At 28.9% G+C, this 19,998-nt stretch overlaps 3 protein-coding genes across 3 annotated transcripts in view; 2 read left to right on the plus strand and 1 right to left on the minus strand.

The window, feature by feature from the left end:
• Window positions 1-19,998, minus strand: part of LOC149877115 (E3 ubiquitin-protein ligase HECTD1-like) — a 189,035-nt gene that overhangs the window by 160,698 nt on the left and 8,339 nt on the right. The gene's annotated exons all lie outside the window — the stretch shown is intronic.
• LOC145194025 (uncharacterized) lies at window positions 169-2,516 on the plus strand. The gene is made up of 6 exons (XM_090074767.1): window positions 169-207; window positions 559-653; window positions 1,334-1,525; window positions 1,729-1,792; window positions 2,176-2,274; window positions 2,358-2,516. The coding sequence occupies exons 1-6, from the start codon at window positions 177-179 to the stop codon at window positions 2,453-2,455; spliced, it is 579 nt and encodes a 192-aa protein (XP_089930893.1). The 5' UTR covers window positions 169-176; the 3' UTR covers window positions 2,456-2,516.
• Window positions 16,241-17,445, plus strand: LOC149877127 (uncharacterized). The gene is made up of 2 exons (XM_090074870.1): window positions 16,241-17,102; window positions 17,274-17,445. The coding sequence occupies exons 1-2, from the start codon at window positions 16,464-16,466 to the stop codon at window positions 17,397-17,399; spliced, it is 765 nt and encodes a 254-aa protein (XP_089930996.1). The 5' UTR covers window positions 16,241-16,463; the 3' UTR covers window positions 17,400-17,445.

The following is a 19,998-nucleotide window of genomic DNA, read 5'->3' on the forward strand; positions in this document are numbered from 1 at the left end:
TTTGTTTCTAGCACTATATAGAAAGCCAAATAATTCCCAATATTTTAATAGAGAATTTATTTGGGAAAAAAATATTTGAATTTACAAAAGTCAGAAAGTCTTGCAAAAGTGAATGAGCAAGAAAAAACAATGTCATTTAGTCATGTTTTTTTTATTTAGCACCTCAGTTTCCATGCATGTCCGAGAATTCTCTTCAACAGAATTCAAGTATTCACTTTAATCAATTTATCCTAATACTTCGTCATAGCATTTTCTTGTATTAGAATGTTTTGCAAAAGATAATTATATATTCTAGTAAAAACAAAAATATATGATAAATTATATTTGATATATATTAAGATATATACTGTTTCTTATACTGTCAGCCTATGTATTGATGGATGATTTTTTTTATCTTTTGGCTACTCTATCGTAGTTCCCGCTTAATGAAAACCAGTATAGATCTTTATATGTGAAAATAATAATATTATCTGCACACTGTCTGACTTTGTTTTAACATTAACAAGTATTACTTAAATACTGAAGTCTTAAATAAAAAGTTAACACAACTTATTTTAGACATACCATATTCGGCTTGCTTGAATGGAACAACCGCTGCAAGTACTACCACTGCTCCTCAGAGGAATGTTGTTTTTCCGATAGATCAAGGAAGTATGTATTTTTGCTTCATTTAATCACTTCAATAAAGAATATGATAAAAAATATCCATGAAGTTCTTTGTAAAGATGATCAACTTATCTCTTCTTTAGTACTGTCTGTAATAAAGAGACTGAATTTTAGTGAATAGGTTGCAAATATAAATATAGTACGCCCAGGTGTTTAATACAAGGTGGGGGATGTTTATTAATTCTTGGAAGATTTTCCCTCCCACCCCATCCCCGTTTATCAATTTTTACTGGTTATCTACTAAGAAAGTTTATCTTAAAACTGTAAAAAAAAACTTTCAATGTAAACCAGCCTTTTAAAATTGTCAACCTTTAAAAAAAACTCGGTTTTTAACCAAATGCATAATATTCCTCACCATAGTATAAATCTCATATTAACATGTTAAATCCTATTGAAATTATTATAAAAGTGGCATTGCTCAAATAAGTATATGCATAAAGTTAATGAAACCTGTTGTGAACAAGTTTGTTCATTTTCTTTGGGATATTAGAGAAATTCATCCCCCCCCCCCTGCTTATTTCATCTGGATTCAAATTCCCACTCAACATTTACAAAGTCTCGAGGCCTTTTAAAATGGGGAAAGGGGATCCCCTTTCCCCATCTATATGATTTAAGAAATGATTCCCACCCTACCTTACATTAAGCATCTGAGAGTATACTAATTGACTTCCAAAGGAAAGTGTCATTCAAACTCGAGCAGCTATCAGAAGCAGTTAAGTCTTTAAACGACCGTCTTGACACCAGACTTGATAGAGTAATTGATGCAGACGTGTTTTTGTTAAAAGAAAACATTAATAACATGGACGATTTTAATGAAAATGAAAATCAGTTGGCTGAGGAGCCTATGAAAAGGAAATTGGTAAAATATCTGGTATTAAACAAACGCACTTATAATTAAGGCACAAAGATAAAACTAAACTAAAAAGTTCATTTACAGACTGTTTCATAAATCATTTACATTACTGCTACGTAACGGTTTTACTTTTCGTCAAAACTAAAACATATACATTGTTGAATTAAAATTAGTGTAACCAAATAAATTGTAATCAACTTTGTTTTTAGATTGAAAGACTGAGTAAAATTGGAGGCACTAATATTGGTGACTGTACACGTAGGATTATGCGGCGTTAAGAAAGATTTTTTCATTGATTTTCCTTTACTTTTTTTAAATAAAAAATAAAAAATCAGAGCAGCATTATCTTAAAAAGCAAAAAAAAAAAAAAAAAGAAGCTTTTTAAGTATGGAAATTTGCTCTTGCGGCCTTATTTTTCGAGGTATTGCTAATTATATCCGATCGGAAAACACAATCGATATAAGAGAGCAAAGGTTTAGTAAGTCAGCTTTAAAATATTTTTTTATACTTTTACAGATAAATAGACTTTTGCTCATCACAATTCATATGGGACTTGAAATTAAGGGCTATATAATGCTGATAAGAAAACAAGTTCTCCTTAGTAACTTTAGTAATGATCAGTTTTCTGAATTATGTATTTACCTCCTGATTTTTCAGTATGTTGGATTGTTCGCTAATGATAAATTTCAACATGGATGGACAGAGGGGCGGAAAGAGAAGTTTTAAAGAAACTCACCTTTATAAGTGTGTAATTGGTAAGTTGGTCTTCTAACGCTGCTTTCCAAAAAAACAATGATTTTCTTAACCTGTTATTGTTTTATTAGTTTTCTCTTTTTAGCGGCTGTCAGAGAGATATATCCAAAAGAATCGGAGAAGACAGTCCATAAATTTATTCAGGGTGTATTAAAAAATGCACCAGCATCACGAAAATCTTAACAAAATTTTATAATCATGTACTCTTTTTTGTTGATGCTGTGAAGTATATTTCTATAGTAAATCATGTCTCTTTTTTTCAGTTATTGCATTTGGATAGTTCATATTTTCACACCTTTCTATTTTCTGTCACCACATTCCAGTCTCCTTCTAATCTAATATAAAGATATTTATGTTGTATTGGCAGGAGACTGAAAGTTTATATATATATATATATATATATATATATATATATATATATATATATATATATACATACATATACATATATATAAACACGTGTCAAGCCGTCATTAATACGTGTTAAATAAGGCAACTTTAAGACGTCTTAGATAAGACGACTTACTGTGTTTCATTTGAGACCAGTTTAAGCCATCTTCAAGACCATTTTCAAGACGTCTTCAATTTGTCTTTAAGACGACTTGTTGTTGGGTGGGCTATTACCTAAGGTAGAGATTTTTCTAGTAGAAGTAACTAAAGTAAGTTCTGTGCATAAACCTCTATCCACTTTATATAGATATTCAGCAAAACTTTGATATGAATTTATTTACTTAAGTCTTAGTAACTTTTACCATTAAAGTTTTCATAACAACTTCAGAACAACAAGTTTAGCATTTCCTGTGGGTAGTCCAGATGTAGGTTTTTAGTACCTGCATCTGGACTATCGACAGGAAATGCTAAACTTGTTGTTCTTTTAATTCCGACAACTAATTGGACCAGTCATTGTATCACCATTCCTTTTGCAAAGTTTCCGTAAACATAGTGTTTTGCAGTTGCATCATTAAGATGGACAGGAACTCCCTAAGTTGCTATACTTTTCATATTCATAACTAAAGGACCAGTCATTGCACTGCCACATTTTTATTAAAAAACAAGAAATATTATCAATATATTTTTTAGTAGCAGCATTTTGTGAACCAGTAAGATTTAATACTCTTTCTACTCTATCACTACTCATGTTTAACTCTTAAGCCATAGTACCACTATATTTTTCAATAAAGCTTTCTTTTCTACGTACGATTGTGATACACCACCTTTTCTTGAATTTGTTGTGGAGATTTCACCTTCAATTTACATTCTTTTTTATTAGTTAAATCTACATTCTTTTTTATTAGTTAAAAAAATTTAATTTAAAAATCGATTTTGATGAGTAAATTTACAATTCTTTCTCATGATGTCCCAAGAAACTTATTGCATCACCTTCATCTAGATGGTATGTTCAATCAAAAGTTGTAAGAATTTTATCAATTAGATGCATATCTCATCATTCACTATTAAATGCTACCTAGCTAACACAAAACGTTCAAGTAGGTTCGAAAAACGTTGGAAACGTTCTTAGAACGTGCCCGACCGTTTCAAACGTTCTACGTACGTTTCTTGAACGTTTTGTGTTTGCTGGGTACAACTCTGTTAACATTTTTATCATCATTTTTTCACCCATTCCTAATATTCTGCTTGTTGCTAATATCGGATTAGCATGGACATAATCTTTTCTTTTTAGTTAAACATTTTCAGCAGATCAGTTTGCTCATTTACCTATTTGTATAAAACTTTACATGTCTTTATTACAGTCTTATGCTTGTCACTGATGACTTGTGTAACTTGATCGGGCTTTGTTTATCCAACAGAGTCTAAATATACCGTTATTTTAGTCATAACATTAGCTTCGTTATTATCTTAAAAGCTTTGTTTATCATTACTTTAAAGAAAATTTTCAGTATATCCAAACTTACCAAATGATATTTTTTTAAATAGGGTTTTTTTTATTATGCAATAATCATTAAATCATTCAGCGATTTAAAAATCACTTTTATTTTTGAACTTACACCTCACGTAGGTGTAAATATACGTACACCTCAAATCTCATCAATATTTTTTTTCCTCTTTAAGATTTAACAAGTTTCCATCTTGATTAGTCTCATACCTATTCGATTGATTGTGAATTGAATGTCTTAAAGATGGAGGAGTAAATATGATTTGACATCGAACCATCTACATAAGATCCTGAAATGATATCCATTTGAACTTGAATACTACTTTTCGTCTTTTAACAAGATTTTCAAATTCTTGATGAGCTTGAATATAATTAATGCTGTTGAATTTCATTAGTTTTGAAATTGATAAAATGGATTTAGTTTTTTTATTTCCGTTACGGAAATTGCTAGAACGTTCAATCACGTTACGGAGTTTAATAAATTTTAGCCACCTGTTTAAACAGAAAGTTTTAATATGTTTTTGCTGGCTTTTTTTTGAGGGATAGATTTGAAAAACTATCAGCTATAAAAGAACAAGAAAACTTGTAAAGACAGGTTTATTTTGGAGAGAAGATTTTTGTCATTTAACCGATATGTTTGTTGCGAAAAAACTATAGTGTCTGGAAAATCTAACTAACAACTATTTTTCAAACATGAGTACAAACTTCAATATAATATCATTTGCTGATATGGTTAAATAGTATTGATTGTTGGTCGTATTCTAATGACCATTTTATCTCCATTTGTTTTTCTAATGAGTTATTAATAAATGCCAACTCACAACTAAATTATTGCAAATGAAGATCAACTAAGATTATTACAAGTGAAATATGTGCGGAGAGTTCAAGAGATTTGGTTTTCTTCTTGGATTACATAGAAGATTCGCAGAATATTCTTTTTTCTATTTTTTTTATAAATTACCACCTCATCTATAAGATAATTGGCTCAAGGAAAAGATTTGCGGCCTAAAAAATGTTGATAAGATACCTGTGCACAAAATTCTTCTGCCTTCACTCCACATAAAATTTGGCTTCATCAAACAACTTGTCAAGGCACTGGATTATAGGCGCAAATAATTTAAGGAAATCAGAACAATATCTCCTAATCAATTAGAAGCAAAAGATCTAGCTGGTGTGTTAACTGGACCTCAAGTAAAACAGATTTTTGCATCAGTTAGTCTTCAATAAAAATTGAAAGAAAAAGAAATAAGAGCCTGGATTGCATTCAAGCGTGTTGTTTACGGTTTTACGGGAAAAACTAAGAATGAAAACTATGAAGAACTTGTTGATGAACTACTTGACAGTAATCAGGATGCAGAATGTCGACCAAATTGCGCAATTTAGACTTTCATCTTGACTTTTTCCGTCCAAATCAAGGAGCTCTCTGTGAAAAACATGGAGAAAGGTTTCATGACACCCAGGTGATGAAGAAGCGGCAGCAAAGAAGATGGGAGGAAACGATGATGAATGACTAACTGGTTTTTTGACTATAGTAATTTCTCAACTAACAAAAGACAAAAACAGTCTAATGAACATCTCTGAAAATTTGATGTTAACTTATGTTATGTTATGTTCAAACATAAAAATTTAACTTCAAAATCAATGCAAATTAAATGCAGTTTGTCTATTTTAATTTATATTGTTTTTGTTTTCTACCAGTGGGATCAGCTGAACACGCTTCATATTGCCTATCTGCACAACCGTTGTAGCTAGAAAAAAACTGAAAGGATTTTCAGAATAAGCATGCCCAAACTTATCTAAGACTTCGAAAATTTCTGAGATATATTAAAACATTTTTCATAGATTAAGTTAAGTCCTTGAGTTTGAAGACAGTTTTTATAAAAACAATTACTAAACCTATAAATACTCATACAAATTATAATTAAGAATCTCTGAGAAATTCTGAAAGTTATAATTTACATTTGGATTATTTTGTAAAAAGTCGAGATTTTGTTAACAATATTTTACATCTCGTAGAACTTTATTCTATAGAAAATAATGATTTCATTGATATCTAAGATATTCTTAGTGTAAATGTTTATAACTGTTTTTGAATAATATACGTCTCGATAGCAAACTATATTTAGAATTTTCAGAAAATCGTAATATAACTCCAGACTATCTAAATCTAACATTTAAATATTTCGATTGATGTGTTTATGACATTGGTAAGTCCGTTAAATGAAATATAGATTTAAAATATGTTAGAGAATATTTATATTTTTGGTACTTTTAACGTTAAGGAAAAACTTTGATGCTCATTAAGCTTCACACAATGACATTTTTAGAACTAAGAACAAAATGAAAATTATTTATTTCTTTAAGTATATATTTGTACCAGATATATATAGAATATATTTTCTATATACACACTTTTAATCGAAATTTCCCATTGCTAAGCGTATGTATGAAAAAAGAAAACTTGCGCGGCTAAATAATAAAAATTTCGAATAATATTTTTGAGCCTGCATGAGGTTACCAAAAAGAATATTGGTAAACTTAAAAAAGCTTTATTTTTACAGTCACAATTTCATGGAATATTTTTTTTAACAAACGTCTTGTTTCGAATAAATTTACAAACAGAAGAAAAGCTGACATAAAAACGTTGTCACATTAAATGTGAATTTACAAACAGATGAAAAGCTGACGTAAAAACGTTGTCACATTAAATGTGAATTTACAAACAGAAGAAAAGCTGACGTAAAAACGTTGTCACATTAAATGTTAATTTACAAACAGAAGAAAAGCTGACGTAAAAACGTTGTCACTTTTACTGTGAATTTACAAACAGAAGAAAAGCTGACGTAAAAACGTTGTCACATTAAATGTGAATTTACAAACAAGAGAAAAGCTGACGCAAAACATTGTCACTTTTACTGTGAATTTTCTCAAATAGCGACTCAATCATGCAATAGTTATTTGTGGAAGAGAATTCACAAATTTATAGGGCATAACTTAAGAAAATTTGCTTTTCGGAACGGTATTAACAGGGTTCAAAGATATAAATGCCAAATGTTTTCGCCATTTAGTTAATGATTCATTGAAAGAAATGAGTGTTACCAATTCCAAATGTTAGAAATGTAAAACAGTATAATTACTTAAATGAAAACTTTTCTCGAAAGCTCTTGAAAATTAGGATTTTAACAAAACTTCAGCAAAAGGTTTAGACTTTTATAATAGAAGCTTCATTTAAAAAGAGACTATACGCACATGTAGCACTTTTAAAAACTCTTACCTCAATCTGATGTTAGATTCTTTGATATGTACCTAAACAATTTTTACAGTTAGTCAAAATCGCTTTCACTATATTTGAAATGTTTTATTCGTATGAAACAAAGAAATCTAATGTTTTCGCTGTCCATAAGATTAGAGTATGCTTCCCTACTTCCTCATGCTGAAATAAGTAAAAAGCTACCACTTTACAAAAAACTGGTTTTTTAGAATGTCTCTCAAGTCCTCATCCTTCGTTCTCATCTCATTTACGAGAACATGGATGCTTAATCAAAGGAGCAAGACCAGCAAAAATCTAGAAAATCTATTCTTTCTCAATTCTTCTAAAAGATTTGTATAGTTATGATTACCAGCAATAACCTTTTTCGGATTGTACATATGAAAATGATAAACTTCACCTGAATTATCTCTATATCTAAGAAAGTTTTTTAAAAATGATTTTTAAGTATAAGCACTTGAAGTTAACACTAATGCTAAAAACAAAAACTATTACACAATGCAATCTAAAGATTTTGTTAAACAATGCAATCTTAAGATTTAGTTTTATACTTAAACAAATTAGTAGATGTTGTTATCTTAGTATTAGAAAATTTTATATTGTACAGCAATAAATTTAAAAAACGCATTCAGAATTTTCGAAACAGATTTTAAAACTAGAAAAAATTTACCAAAATCGAAATATTTGATTTTCACTCACTACACCTAAATCTACACTTTTTAACAAAGCTAACAATGCATATCACAATCCCGGTTCTTTCAAATCAACAATTTTAAAATGCATCAGGAGAACCATGAGAATTATGTAAAACAAAAAAGTAAATGTAAGTAAGCACAAAATAGAGATAAAAAAGTTAATAATTTATTAACAAAAATTGATGCAAAAGAACTTAGCAAAGTTTTCTCAACATAGTCATTTGGTTCCTTTAATAACAGATGATAATAAATCAAGTGCAAACTTCAATACTAGTTTCTTTTTTTTCAAAAAAATATAATTTACAATAAATTGCGTAAATAAATCAAGTCTCTTCACAAATAAAACTTCTTCTGGAAAGTATGACCATGGCCTACTTTATACACGGCCGGATATGTTGCATAAATAGGCCGAAAATTAGAAGGCCAGTTTTTCAGTATTTTAAGTTTTTGTGTTTTAAAATGTAAAATAGTTTTAAAAGTAATGCTTAACGTTTCCTAAGTTTAAAGTTTGTTAAGTATTCCTTATTAAAAATTTTTTAGGTTAATTCATCTGTGTTAAATATTTAATTGGTAATTAAATTTTCAAATATTAAGTAAAAACTATATTTTACAATTCATTTCAAATATATAATTTTTAACATTTAAAATATAACAGATGCATTTATAAAATAGCATTTGGAGTTGAAATATTAACGATATTGAATTTATAAACAAATTTGTAGTTAAAACAATTTATTTGTATAAACAACTTATATATATATAAATATATATAAAAGAGTGAATATATATATATATATATATATATATATATATATATATATATATATATATATATATATATATATTATATATTCACTACTTTTCTTATTTTCTCTTTTCTCTTTGTCTCCTTTTGAAAGATAATACAGTATCTTTGTGTTTACTCCCACTTACAATCTTTTGTTCATTATTATTAAAAATATTTATTACTGTTCTATTAACAAGAGAAAGTCCCCACTCAAAATGACTATCACAAAGAAATTTCTGGTTCAAATTATATTCATATAAAATATTTTCGCTAACTTTTCTGATCTCAAGAGTTTCCAATTTAAGTAGACTTTGTTTCACTGCATCAACATAGCAAAGCAACTAAGAACATGAGTTGCAATTAACTTTGAGGGAATTAAGAGACCTCCTCTGGATACTAGGTCAATATATTCTGTATCTATGTCAACGACATCACTTTTTAGCAATAAAGTACACAATTCACATTTCAATTTTTTAAGTAACTTTCTGCATATATATCCAGCAATAAAAATTGTAAACTCTTTACTGTCTTCATCTAACTCACTTTCCTGAATTTCATTATTAAAAAGTTCTGAAATTGAATTCAGATTCATATCCGAATGAAAAGGTTTTAAATCCATTTTCCAAAAGTTAAAGTTCTCTTTTAATAACAATCTCATTTGCAAAATTTTAAAACTGTAATCAGTGAACTGAAATGGTGGGAAAATGAACTTTTTAGTACTAATCAAATTATTTCTTAAGTTTTTAAGCAAATGAACACTATCATACATCAGATAAACTTTATGATCATTATAAGTGATAAAGAAATTTTCTTCTGGCTTATCTGACCCATAAATGCTAAGCAATTTTGAATAAGCTGAGACATTTGTTGGATGGTTGTCTGCAATCAATGCTCGAATGTTAAAACCTGCAGATCTTAATGTATTTAAACTTTCCTCTATTTCATCTTTAATGAAATCTCCAGTGATATTAGTCTCTGGGATGGCTTTAATTACATAAGGTATTGATTTCTTGAGGCCAACAATCATAAAGACAATTACTCCTTTGTAGAGATTACCGTCTTTATCTTGTCCAGTTAATCTGCCACTGTGGTATTCACAAGATTGCTGCAGATATATTTCATCAAAAAGAATAACACAATTATTGCTTATTTTGTCCTCGTTTAACAATAACTTTAATGATTTTATTGAATCAATTCCACCTGATACTAACTTCTTCAATAGTGACTTTGACGGTAAAGGAAGTTGTTCCAGAAGATGCGAATAAGCCTGAGATGATGAATATCTTTGCATTAGTGCAAAATGTAACACTTTTGAAGAATATGGAGGTCAACATTTGGATTTAAAAAAGATTAGTTTTGAAAGTTCATTAACTAAATAATAGGAATTTCCTTCAGCAAGGTTGTGCATTTAAGACACCAAATTATCTAAAATAGATAAACTTGTGAGTTTACAATTGTTGATAGTTCTAAACCAATGAGGAAGTGGAAGTGGACAACTTTTATAATGCAGTTTTACATGCAAATTGTTATCAACACTTATTAATTCAATAAAAGGAGTGGAGTCTACAAAAAACAAACGATAATATAAAACAAAACTTTCATATCTTTGAAAACTAAATCCATTTGGAGAGTTAGATTTATGAAGCATATCAATGTTTTTTATTTTATCCATTTCTTGAAATAATTGAATTTCATTTGGGATAGAAGAATCTCGTTTAGTTGGTGGTTTACGAAAGTTAGAAACTTTAGGCATTACAGAAGATGGAATACAAGTTTCTTCAGAATAAATAGATGGAACATGTTTTAACTCGTGTTTTAAAGTAACTCGTTTTCCATATTTTAAATATTTTTCTTCAAAATGATCCATGCAAATAACTGAATATTTTCTTGGTCTCCAATCTTTTCTGTTTACCAATTTAATCCATTTTTCTTCTTAATTAGTATCTTTTGGAAAACTAAAAACAGCTTTACTTGCATAAAGAGAGCTAGGTTCACTTTTTTAAATTTACAGCCAGTTCGACAATTAACCACAGCGCATTTATTTACCATATTTCTCACAACTAATTTGGAAACTTGATCAACACGACGTTCTTGGCGAAAAAAACTCTGAAAAACTGGCCTTTTAATTTTCGGCCTATTTATGCAACATATCCGGCCGTGTATGAAGTAGGCCATGGTATGACACTGAAAACCGGTGAATCTGGAAAAATGATTACCAGTGAATCAGGAAAAAAGAAACCCACCTTTGCTTATCAATTGTTAAATTTATTTGCAAACAGTAAAAATTTCTCCAGGATCAGTATAAAACATTACGCTAATGTTTATTCGATCATTCCTAATAAAACATAGAATCCGATTTTAATTCAATGAGAGACGAGTTCTTTAAAGTAACGTCTATACTGAAAAACATCTTTGAAACTAACATATGAAACGGAAAAGTTTTACAAACTTATTTCTTAATGATGTTCAAAATATACTTTTTCATAAAAAGGTTGTTAAACTTTAAGAGATTTAATAAAAGATAAACACTTAAATTAAAACTATACGCGCTTGAGCTCAAATACGCATTACCTAAAAGTGTTAGAAACATGCTTAACACTGATGTACTTATTTACCTGCATGTCTAAATTCTCAAGCTCGATTTAGATTATTTATAATAAGTATTAATTACTCATTAAATATTTTAATGTTTTTTAAAGTCAGGAGGTTTATTGTTATTACTATAATAAAGTTATTACTATAAATAGGAGGTTTATTGTTATTACTATAATAAAATACATTGAGCAATTAAAAAATTGCCGTTTTAAGTCTATGGTGCAATGTTTAATAGAATGTTTTTCAGATAAGAGAAATATTCATTGTTAATCAAGTTCTGGGTAATTGTATTATCTTACTACCCATTAATCAAATTATTCAGTTATTTGTAAATTGTTTTTCGTGTTTTTTAAAAATGTGACTGGTAATCTTTTAATATTCGGTGAACAAAAAACAAAATTAAATTAAAGGGAAAGTTTTTATCAATAAAAGTTCATTTATAAAAACCTTTTGTTTGTGACACAAGAACTAGAATTTCACTGAAGCACTGATAGCTTGATAGTTGATAGCTTGAACTTCTCTATTGCAAAACGATGAAACAAGGTGTTTGTTTAAAACTGAAAAAATTTTTTTTAAAGATGTAAATTGTTAAGTTTTCGAAAAGTTTAAAAATATCAAAATATAATTTTCCTACTTTCTTTTTCATTTTGCTTAAAATGTGTTCATTATAATTAAATTTCCAATCTTCACCGCTGTCTTAAAAAAGAACGAATAGATGTTCAGAGGTAGGAACTTTTAAATACAAGACATTAAAATCTGGAGTATCTTTTCGTAAATAAAAATTTTCATGCTGTTTCTTTTATTTTGTATGTAATATTATTTAAAAAAAAGATTTTATCTTAGGACCAGCTATCTTAGGATTGGCTCTAAAGAGAGCAAATATAAGGTTATTCTTGCCTCGGTGATTTTTTTATAACCTTTAGACTAAAAATGTTTTTGGATGCTACCTGGTTTGTGACATTCTTTGGAGAACATGTAATCCAACTCTAAAAAAATGATCATTTCATGGCTAGTTTTTTCTTATCAAAACTGGAACCATGATTTATAGCTTTTATTTGCCACATTGCTTATGGTTAATTGATCCATTTTTTCGTAACTTATCTTTCAAATCCTTTTAAAAACGTAAAATTCCTTAAATGTGATTAAATTTAATTTCTATAGAATAAAACAACACCAGATTAACATTTAGCAACTTAAATAATAACGGACCAATTTCATTGCACCACATTTCCCAGAGTGCTTAAAAATTAGTTGCGAAATGTTATTCTTTCAAGTAAAAATAGTTTGCTGTTTTTATCATATTTAACTACCTTTTTATACTTTAAAAATAAAAAACAACAACCGTTGGTCTATTTTGTAAACCTCAGCAAGTTTATTGTGTTTAAAAGTGTATTTAGCAAACGAAGTTTTGCCAAATAGACTAACGATATATAGAATAAAACAACAAAAGTCTATTAATATTTTGCACATGCACGAAGGATATAGCAAAGCCAGTGAAAAACCTACAACTAAAAAATCAGTTTTCAATCACAACTTTTTGATCTTTATGCATAAAATGACTAACAGTTTTTAAAAATATATCCATTTCAGGTATATAAATTGAAATTGTCCTATATAGTCAAAATTATTTTCCTCGAGCCAATGTTCGTTCGCTCTTTTCGACATGCATGCTGTTTTGTCCTACTTTCTCCGTTCATTCGGAGTAAGTCTCGTTGTGATTTTCGCTGACAGAAATTTTACAAAGATATTTTGTTGTTTTTCATCCAGATTTACTTCTAGCGTTTCAATGTGAGAAAACTATTATGTATTGTGGTGGTTTTAAGGAAAATATTAGTGCTTATTAAACATCGCCACTTCAATCCATTTATTTTGGCTTTCTAAAAATAAAAGTGCATACTTGCCTTCAAAAGGTCTTCAGAATACAAATATTGAACGAAAGGTAGGCCACTTACTCAAATGCTTTGTTAGACAGTTTGTCATTTTTGTGCTCTTTTTACATTTCCAAATTTGTTTCTCTTTTTGTTGGTCAATATCTAAAAACAAAACGCGAATGCTAGTTGACACTCTCATACTCACTAATCCATAATGAATCCAGTTTAATTCTTAAATTATCAGAGCTCGATATATGACTAGTAATATTACCGAATTCGCCTCGTTTTAGGATACTTTGCAGTTCTTTTTTATATTTTGGTTCTCGAACTATTTCATTTAGTTTCACTTGATTTGAACAAATGTCTGCGTAGTTTGCATAAACATTCTAACACGACTGACAAACATTTAAATGATCTTTTTCATTAGTGCCCAGTTATCATAAAATCGTAAATTTTTCAGACAGTTAATTTTTATTTTCCTACATATTTTTAAATATTGCTTTTTTATCATTTTGTTATTTTCCAATTTTCTTCTTTCCATTTAACTTTTATGTTGATTTTACGTCAGCACACTTCCTTAAACAGGTTTTACAAACTAACTCACTTTGGTCGATTGGCGCATTACATTTTCGATACAGTTCGAGTGGTAAGCTTAAATAGATCTTTCGAGCTATTTCTGTTGCGATAAGTATTTCTTTAATACTGCATTTTCAACGAAATGTTTTCAACTCAATATCCGACCACACCATTTGTTTATTTACATCGAGTTGTGCTTTGAAAATGTTTTTACTAGTTATTTGGTTAATCTGGCATTTAACTGACAATAACTGTCTTATGCCTAAAAGATTTCCTTCTTGCGTCTATATGATATGCATTGAAATTTATTGTTTCGTCTGTTTAGTTGCCGGTAAAATGCCGCTTGTCTTTTGCATGTTTTTGCTAAATATAGCTGGTTATTGCAATAAATTCTCAGTGCAAAAATTAAACTTATATACGTTTAATAAAAGTTTTGCGCGTTGTAGCGGTATAAGTGTTGATTTACAAAAAAAAACATATTGCTCTAAACATCCGAGGTGAAACAATTTGTTTCATGTTTATGTCTTATCTTCAAATTTTATTTCAAATGTTTATGAGAAGATAAAGAACAATCAACAGTTAATGTAAAACGGTTTTTCATATTTTACTAATTCCAAATGAAGAACAGTTATTTATATTTGTTGAGCTAATTGATTCCATTATAGAGTATAAATTAGTTCAACCGATTAAGTCCATTAAAGAGGACTGCTGAGTTCATCATTGTTTTTGGTGAAGTTAAGATTAAATGCTTTTATGTACATTAGGGCTGTTCATGTGAACACAGGAAAAAAAAATTTTTCTCGGATTTGAATGCATAGTTGTTTATTTTGTGCCATTTGACATAGTAATTAACTGTGGAAAAAATCTTTCCAATCAGATAATGTTTAGGGGGTGCTCAATGACCATAAAGTTTTACGAAAAACGTCAAAAACGTGTAAAAAGTTCCAAAGTTCCAAAAATTTCTAGAACCTGGTTAATTAGATTTTTTCCACTGAAATATTGTCTGATTGCGTGCTATATAGATTAATTAAAGTGCAGCAGATTAACTGTCATCAGGGCACCAGACTAAAAAATGTCTGCTAGTGTTTAAAACAACTGTGTTTATATCATTTTGTTAAAATTTGTATTCATAATTTTAATACTATTATTTAACTCAATTTAGAATTTATTCAAACAGAACAAAAAGGTTTACAAGTATAAATATTATTTTTATTTGGAATTTCAGTTTGACAACAAATGTATTAATATTTTGATAGTACCTAACCTTAGTAACCTATTACAGAAAACTAGCATGGTAGTCTGGTAGTGGATTGTTTGTTATTAAGTGCAGATAATAATAATTTCTAATTTGAAAATATTTATTTAATTTCTTTAGTAATAATTATTATAATATATTGCTGCAGCTGCATAAACCAACAACTGAATGATAAGTTTGTATAATATGGTATTGAGTTTTGATTTTCTCATAATATTTCAGTTATCATTGAAATGGCAGCATCATCTCGTGTTGCTATCTCTACACGACTTCAAACCAAAATCTTTTTAATTGGACAACCAGAGCCAAATCTTCCAGATAAAGTTCTTCCCTTAACATCTGATGTTTTAAAAACATTTTTTTATCATCTTAATTCAACCAAAAAGTCAGTGCCTGAAAGTCTTAAAACAACTGTTGATGAACTGATTATTATTTGGAATAAAGCCCGTATTCCGACAGCATTTCATCCGAATGTAGTCTTAAAGTTGAAAACTTTAGTCCAGGAATTTAAATTAATAAAAAAAAATAAATCCAGATTGTCAGATTCTCAGAAATCGAGAGAGAAATCATTTACAGACACCATTGGCCTACTTTTTGACATTGCCCACAAGGATGCTGAAACCATGATCAAAATTGAAGAAGATAAAGAATTTTTATTGGATCAGAGATGTCAGAGAAAAATGGTGATCTTTGGAGAGGACAAAGAACTTTCAAAATTAGAAGAAAGAAATGAAGCAAAGAAACAAGCAGAGAGAGAACGAAAGCTAAAAGAAGAGCAAAGACAATCTGGTGCGAGTGCAATAGTTACTGTTATTGAACCTTCACATGACGAAAGTTATAGTGATGACAACGATAACGATGCTGTTGATAATGACAAAATGGTTGATAGAGATTTTGAGATAGAAATCCCTGTTTATTACACACAACAAGTCAGTAAAGCAAGTTCTTCAGGGTCAGCTGAATCAAGTTTAGCAAGTACTCCAAAACGACAATGTATCTTAGATACAATTCTTGACTCGCCTGATGTTTCATCAGCATTAGACAGAATTAATCTATCTGACACAAAATTTACTATACTAGCAGCAGCAATTGCAAGGGCTGGTGGACAGAACCTCGATGATGGATCATTGTCACGTTCTACAGTCCGTAGAAAACGAACCTATCATCGATCAAATATTGAAGCCACTGTTTGAACTGAATTCTGCGATTTGGACAAACCACCATTAATCGTCCACTGGGATGGCAAACTGATGATAGATCGTACAAATTCTGCAGCCCCTAAAGCAAATGTTGACCGGCTATCTGTAGGTGTGACAGGTCACAATGTTGACAAAATACTTGGAATAGCAAAACTATCAGCTGGAACTGGAGAAGCCCAAGCAAAAGCAGTTATTCATCTGCTTAATTTCTGGGACATAATTGGTGATGTTATTGGAATGAGTTTTGATACTACAGCCTCTAACACTGGCTCCAAAAATGGTGCATGTGTAGTTCTAGAGAAACATATAGGTAGAAATTTGTTATATTTCGCTTGCAGACACCATGTTCATGAGATCATAGTAGCAGGAGTGTTTGGATCACTATTTGGACCATCATCTGGTCCCAACATACCTCTTTTCCAGAGAGTTCAGCAATATTGGCCCAAAGTTAATCAAGGAAATTTTAAACCTCTGGATGACATTCGAATGAAAATACCCCTGGTGCAAGAACTACAAAATGAAGTGATTGCATTCCTCAAAGAAAACCTGCATGTTAAAATGCCAAGGGATGACTACAAAGAAATCATGGATCTCTGTCTGTTAATACTTGGAAAACTGCCTGATCAAGAAGAGAAAAATTATCATTTCAAGATCCCTGGTGCTTATCACATGGCTCGCTGGATGGCCAAGGTTATTTATTGTTTTAAGATTTATTTATTTCGTGAAGAGTTCAAGTTGACCACAAAAGAGGAAAAAAATCTCTGTGAATTTTGCTTATTTGCTAGTCTGGTTTATGTAAAATCTTGGATATCATGCACAAATGCCAGCGATGCTCCAGTTAATGACTTGTTTCTGTTTCAGCAACTTAAGCAGTTTGCAGTTGTGAATAAAACGATTTCCGAAGCAGCAGTCAAGAACTTTCAAAACCATTTGTGGTACCTTTCACCAGAATTGGTCCCACTAGCTTTGTTTTCAAACAAACTTTAAACGGAAGAGAAGCGAAAAATGATTTCCAACATGAAATTTCACGGTGAGAACTGGTCTGAAAGGTTGATCAAATCAAAGAACATTGAAAGTCTAGAGAAGAAATCTCTGGACATGCTGGTGACATCAGTTTCAGCAAGTGCGTTGCGGTCAATGAAGGTTGATATTGATTTTCTGTTCAACAACGATCCAGCTACCTGGAATGATTCCCCAGAATACCAAGAAGGAAAAAATTTAGTATATTCATTGAAAGTAGTAAATGATGCTGCCGAACGATCTGTGGCTTTAATGTCGATGTTTAATGAATCGATTACAAGGAATGAATCTGAAATGCAGAGGTTAATTCAGGTGGTTGAGGATCACAGAAAGCGAGTGCCAGATGCCAGAAAGTGTACTCTGAAGAGTTATAGTCCTCGCTAGCATTAACATTGCACGAACTATAACATTACGATAATTAAATGTTAATTGCTCATATGTTTTTTTGTTTATAATTTGTATTTTAATCAATGAGAAAGAGTCAAAAATCCTAGTGTTTTATTTTGGAAAAATTCTGATATAACAAAAACCGCAGAACTTTAGTCGTATTGCAGTATTTTATTTCATTAATTTCTCTGCTAATAAACCAGTCTAAAGTGGATGTGGATTGTAATTTGTATTCAGAATTTAATATTTAGAGATAATTAAAACTGATCAAATCTGAAAAATCTAATTAACCGGGTTTTAGAAATTTGTGGAACTTTGTTACTTTTTCCATGTTTTTCACATTTTTCGTAAAACTTTATGGTCATTGAGCACCCCCTAAACATTATCTGATTGGAAAGATTTTTTGCACAGTTAATTACTATGTCAAATGGCACAAAATAAACAACTATGCAATCAAATCTGAAAAAAAAATTTTTTTTGGATAGCCCTAATGTACATGTACATAAACAGAAAGAATTGCATCATTGTTTAAAATTCTATGAACTGTTATATATAAATTGTAAACCTTAAGAGCATAATCAACATCCTCTTAATTACGCAAAAATCGTTAAAGGTATCAGTAATTCTATTGCATTTTTGTCTGTAACTTTGTTAAGCTAAATCTATATAAACTTCTAAAGTGATTATTAATGTCTTTGTATTTCAGGATATCCATTTTATTCATCATTAATTTCAAAAAAATCTGCTCTTTAGAAAAAAATCATAAACGGTTTTAACTTTAATAATAATAATAACAATGATATATAGAATACTTCTAATAATATTAACAGTAACAACATTAATAAAAATAATGATAATAATAAAAATAAAAATCATAATATAAATGATAATACTAATAAAAATAATAACAAAAATAATAATAATGATAATAATAACAATAATAAAAATAATCATAAAAATAATAATAAAAATATTAATAATAACAACAAGAATAACATTAAGACAAATAATACTAATAAAAATAAAAACAATAATGATAATAAAAATAATAATAGTAATAATAATAGTTACAATAATAATAACAATAATAATATTAACAATAATAATAATAATAATAATAATAATAATAATAATAATAATAATAATAATAATAATAATAATAATAATAATAATAATAATAATAATAATAATAATAATAATAATAATAATAATAATAATAATAATAATAATAATAATAATAATAATAATAATAATAATAGTAATAATAATAATAATAATAATAATAATAATAATAATAACTCTTTTAATAAGCGACAGGTTATTGTGCGCAAGCGCAGTTGGATTATGAAAATTTTAGAACTTTCAAAATGGCTACGGACCTTCGTTACAGAATGAATTTTTACTTAGCGACCAATTTTTCATTACTTATCGTGTTTTTTAAAATCGTCTACGTTGATAACCAGCTTTTAGGCTGTTAGTAGTGTCTCGGTAACTTAATTTTGTTAAGAAGTAAGTAAAATGAAAGGGGAATATTATTTTATGATTGAAGAGGATCTACCTAAAAAAACCTTTTCTTTGATTTGTTTACAAATTTGGAAGTCTTTTTACTTTTTTTTTGAGCGGTAAAACATAAAAGTTTTTCTACTTTTACTTATATCAATCTTATAACATTTTATTACTTATAAAAAATCTTAGCACTCAATTTTTTTTTCTTGTTCAAAATTTACATCTAACCATTGTTCTAAATTGATAACATTTTGTTTGTATCGTTTGTTAAATAAAAAATGTCCTTATGTAAAAAATTTACTAAATGTTTCTAATAATTTTAAATAAAATCTTTTACTTTATATGCAGTTTTATATTGATTTATTGGCTTAATTTACTTCATGAATATAAACACTACATAATGCATGTGGTTAAGTTTGACGGCTATTCACAAGAACTATCCAAAAAGTTTTACTATTTTTGAATGAAAATCCATTACAAAAATTTGAATCTTATTTACAGGGTCTGCGGATATTTGGTTGGGAATAAAAAGTATCCTATTGAAATAAACTAAAAAAATAACATTGAAATATGTATTCCTTGCCATGTTGTCTGATTTAGAGAATGTACACTCATCTAGAAATTTTCAAAACGTTATGATACCATTAAGAATGGGATCAAAAGAATGAAATTA

Source organism: Hydra viridissima, unplaced genomic scaffold (genome assembly GCF_058129835.1).
Source record: "Hydra viridissima isolate aposymbiotic clone 2 unplaced genomic scaffold, HvirCarnegie_v1 scaffold_17, whole genome shotgun sequence".
Classification (NCBI taxonomy): domain Eukaryota; kingdom Metazoa; phylum Cnidaria; class Hydrozoa; order Anthoathecata; family Hydridae; genus Hydra; species Hydra viridissima.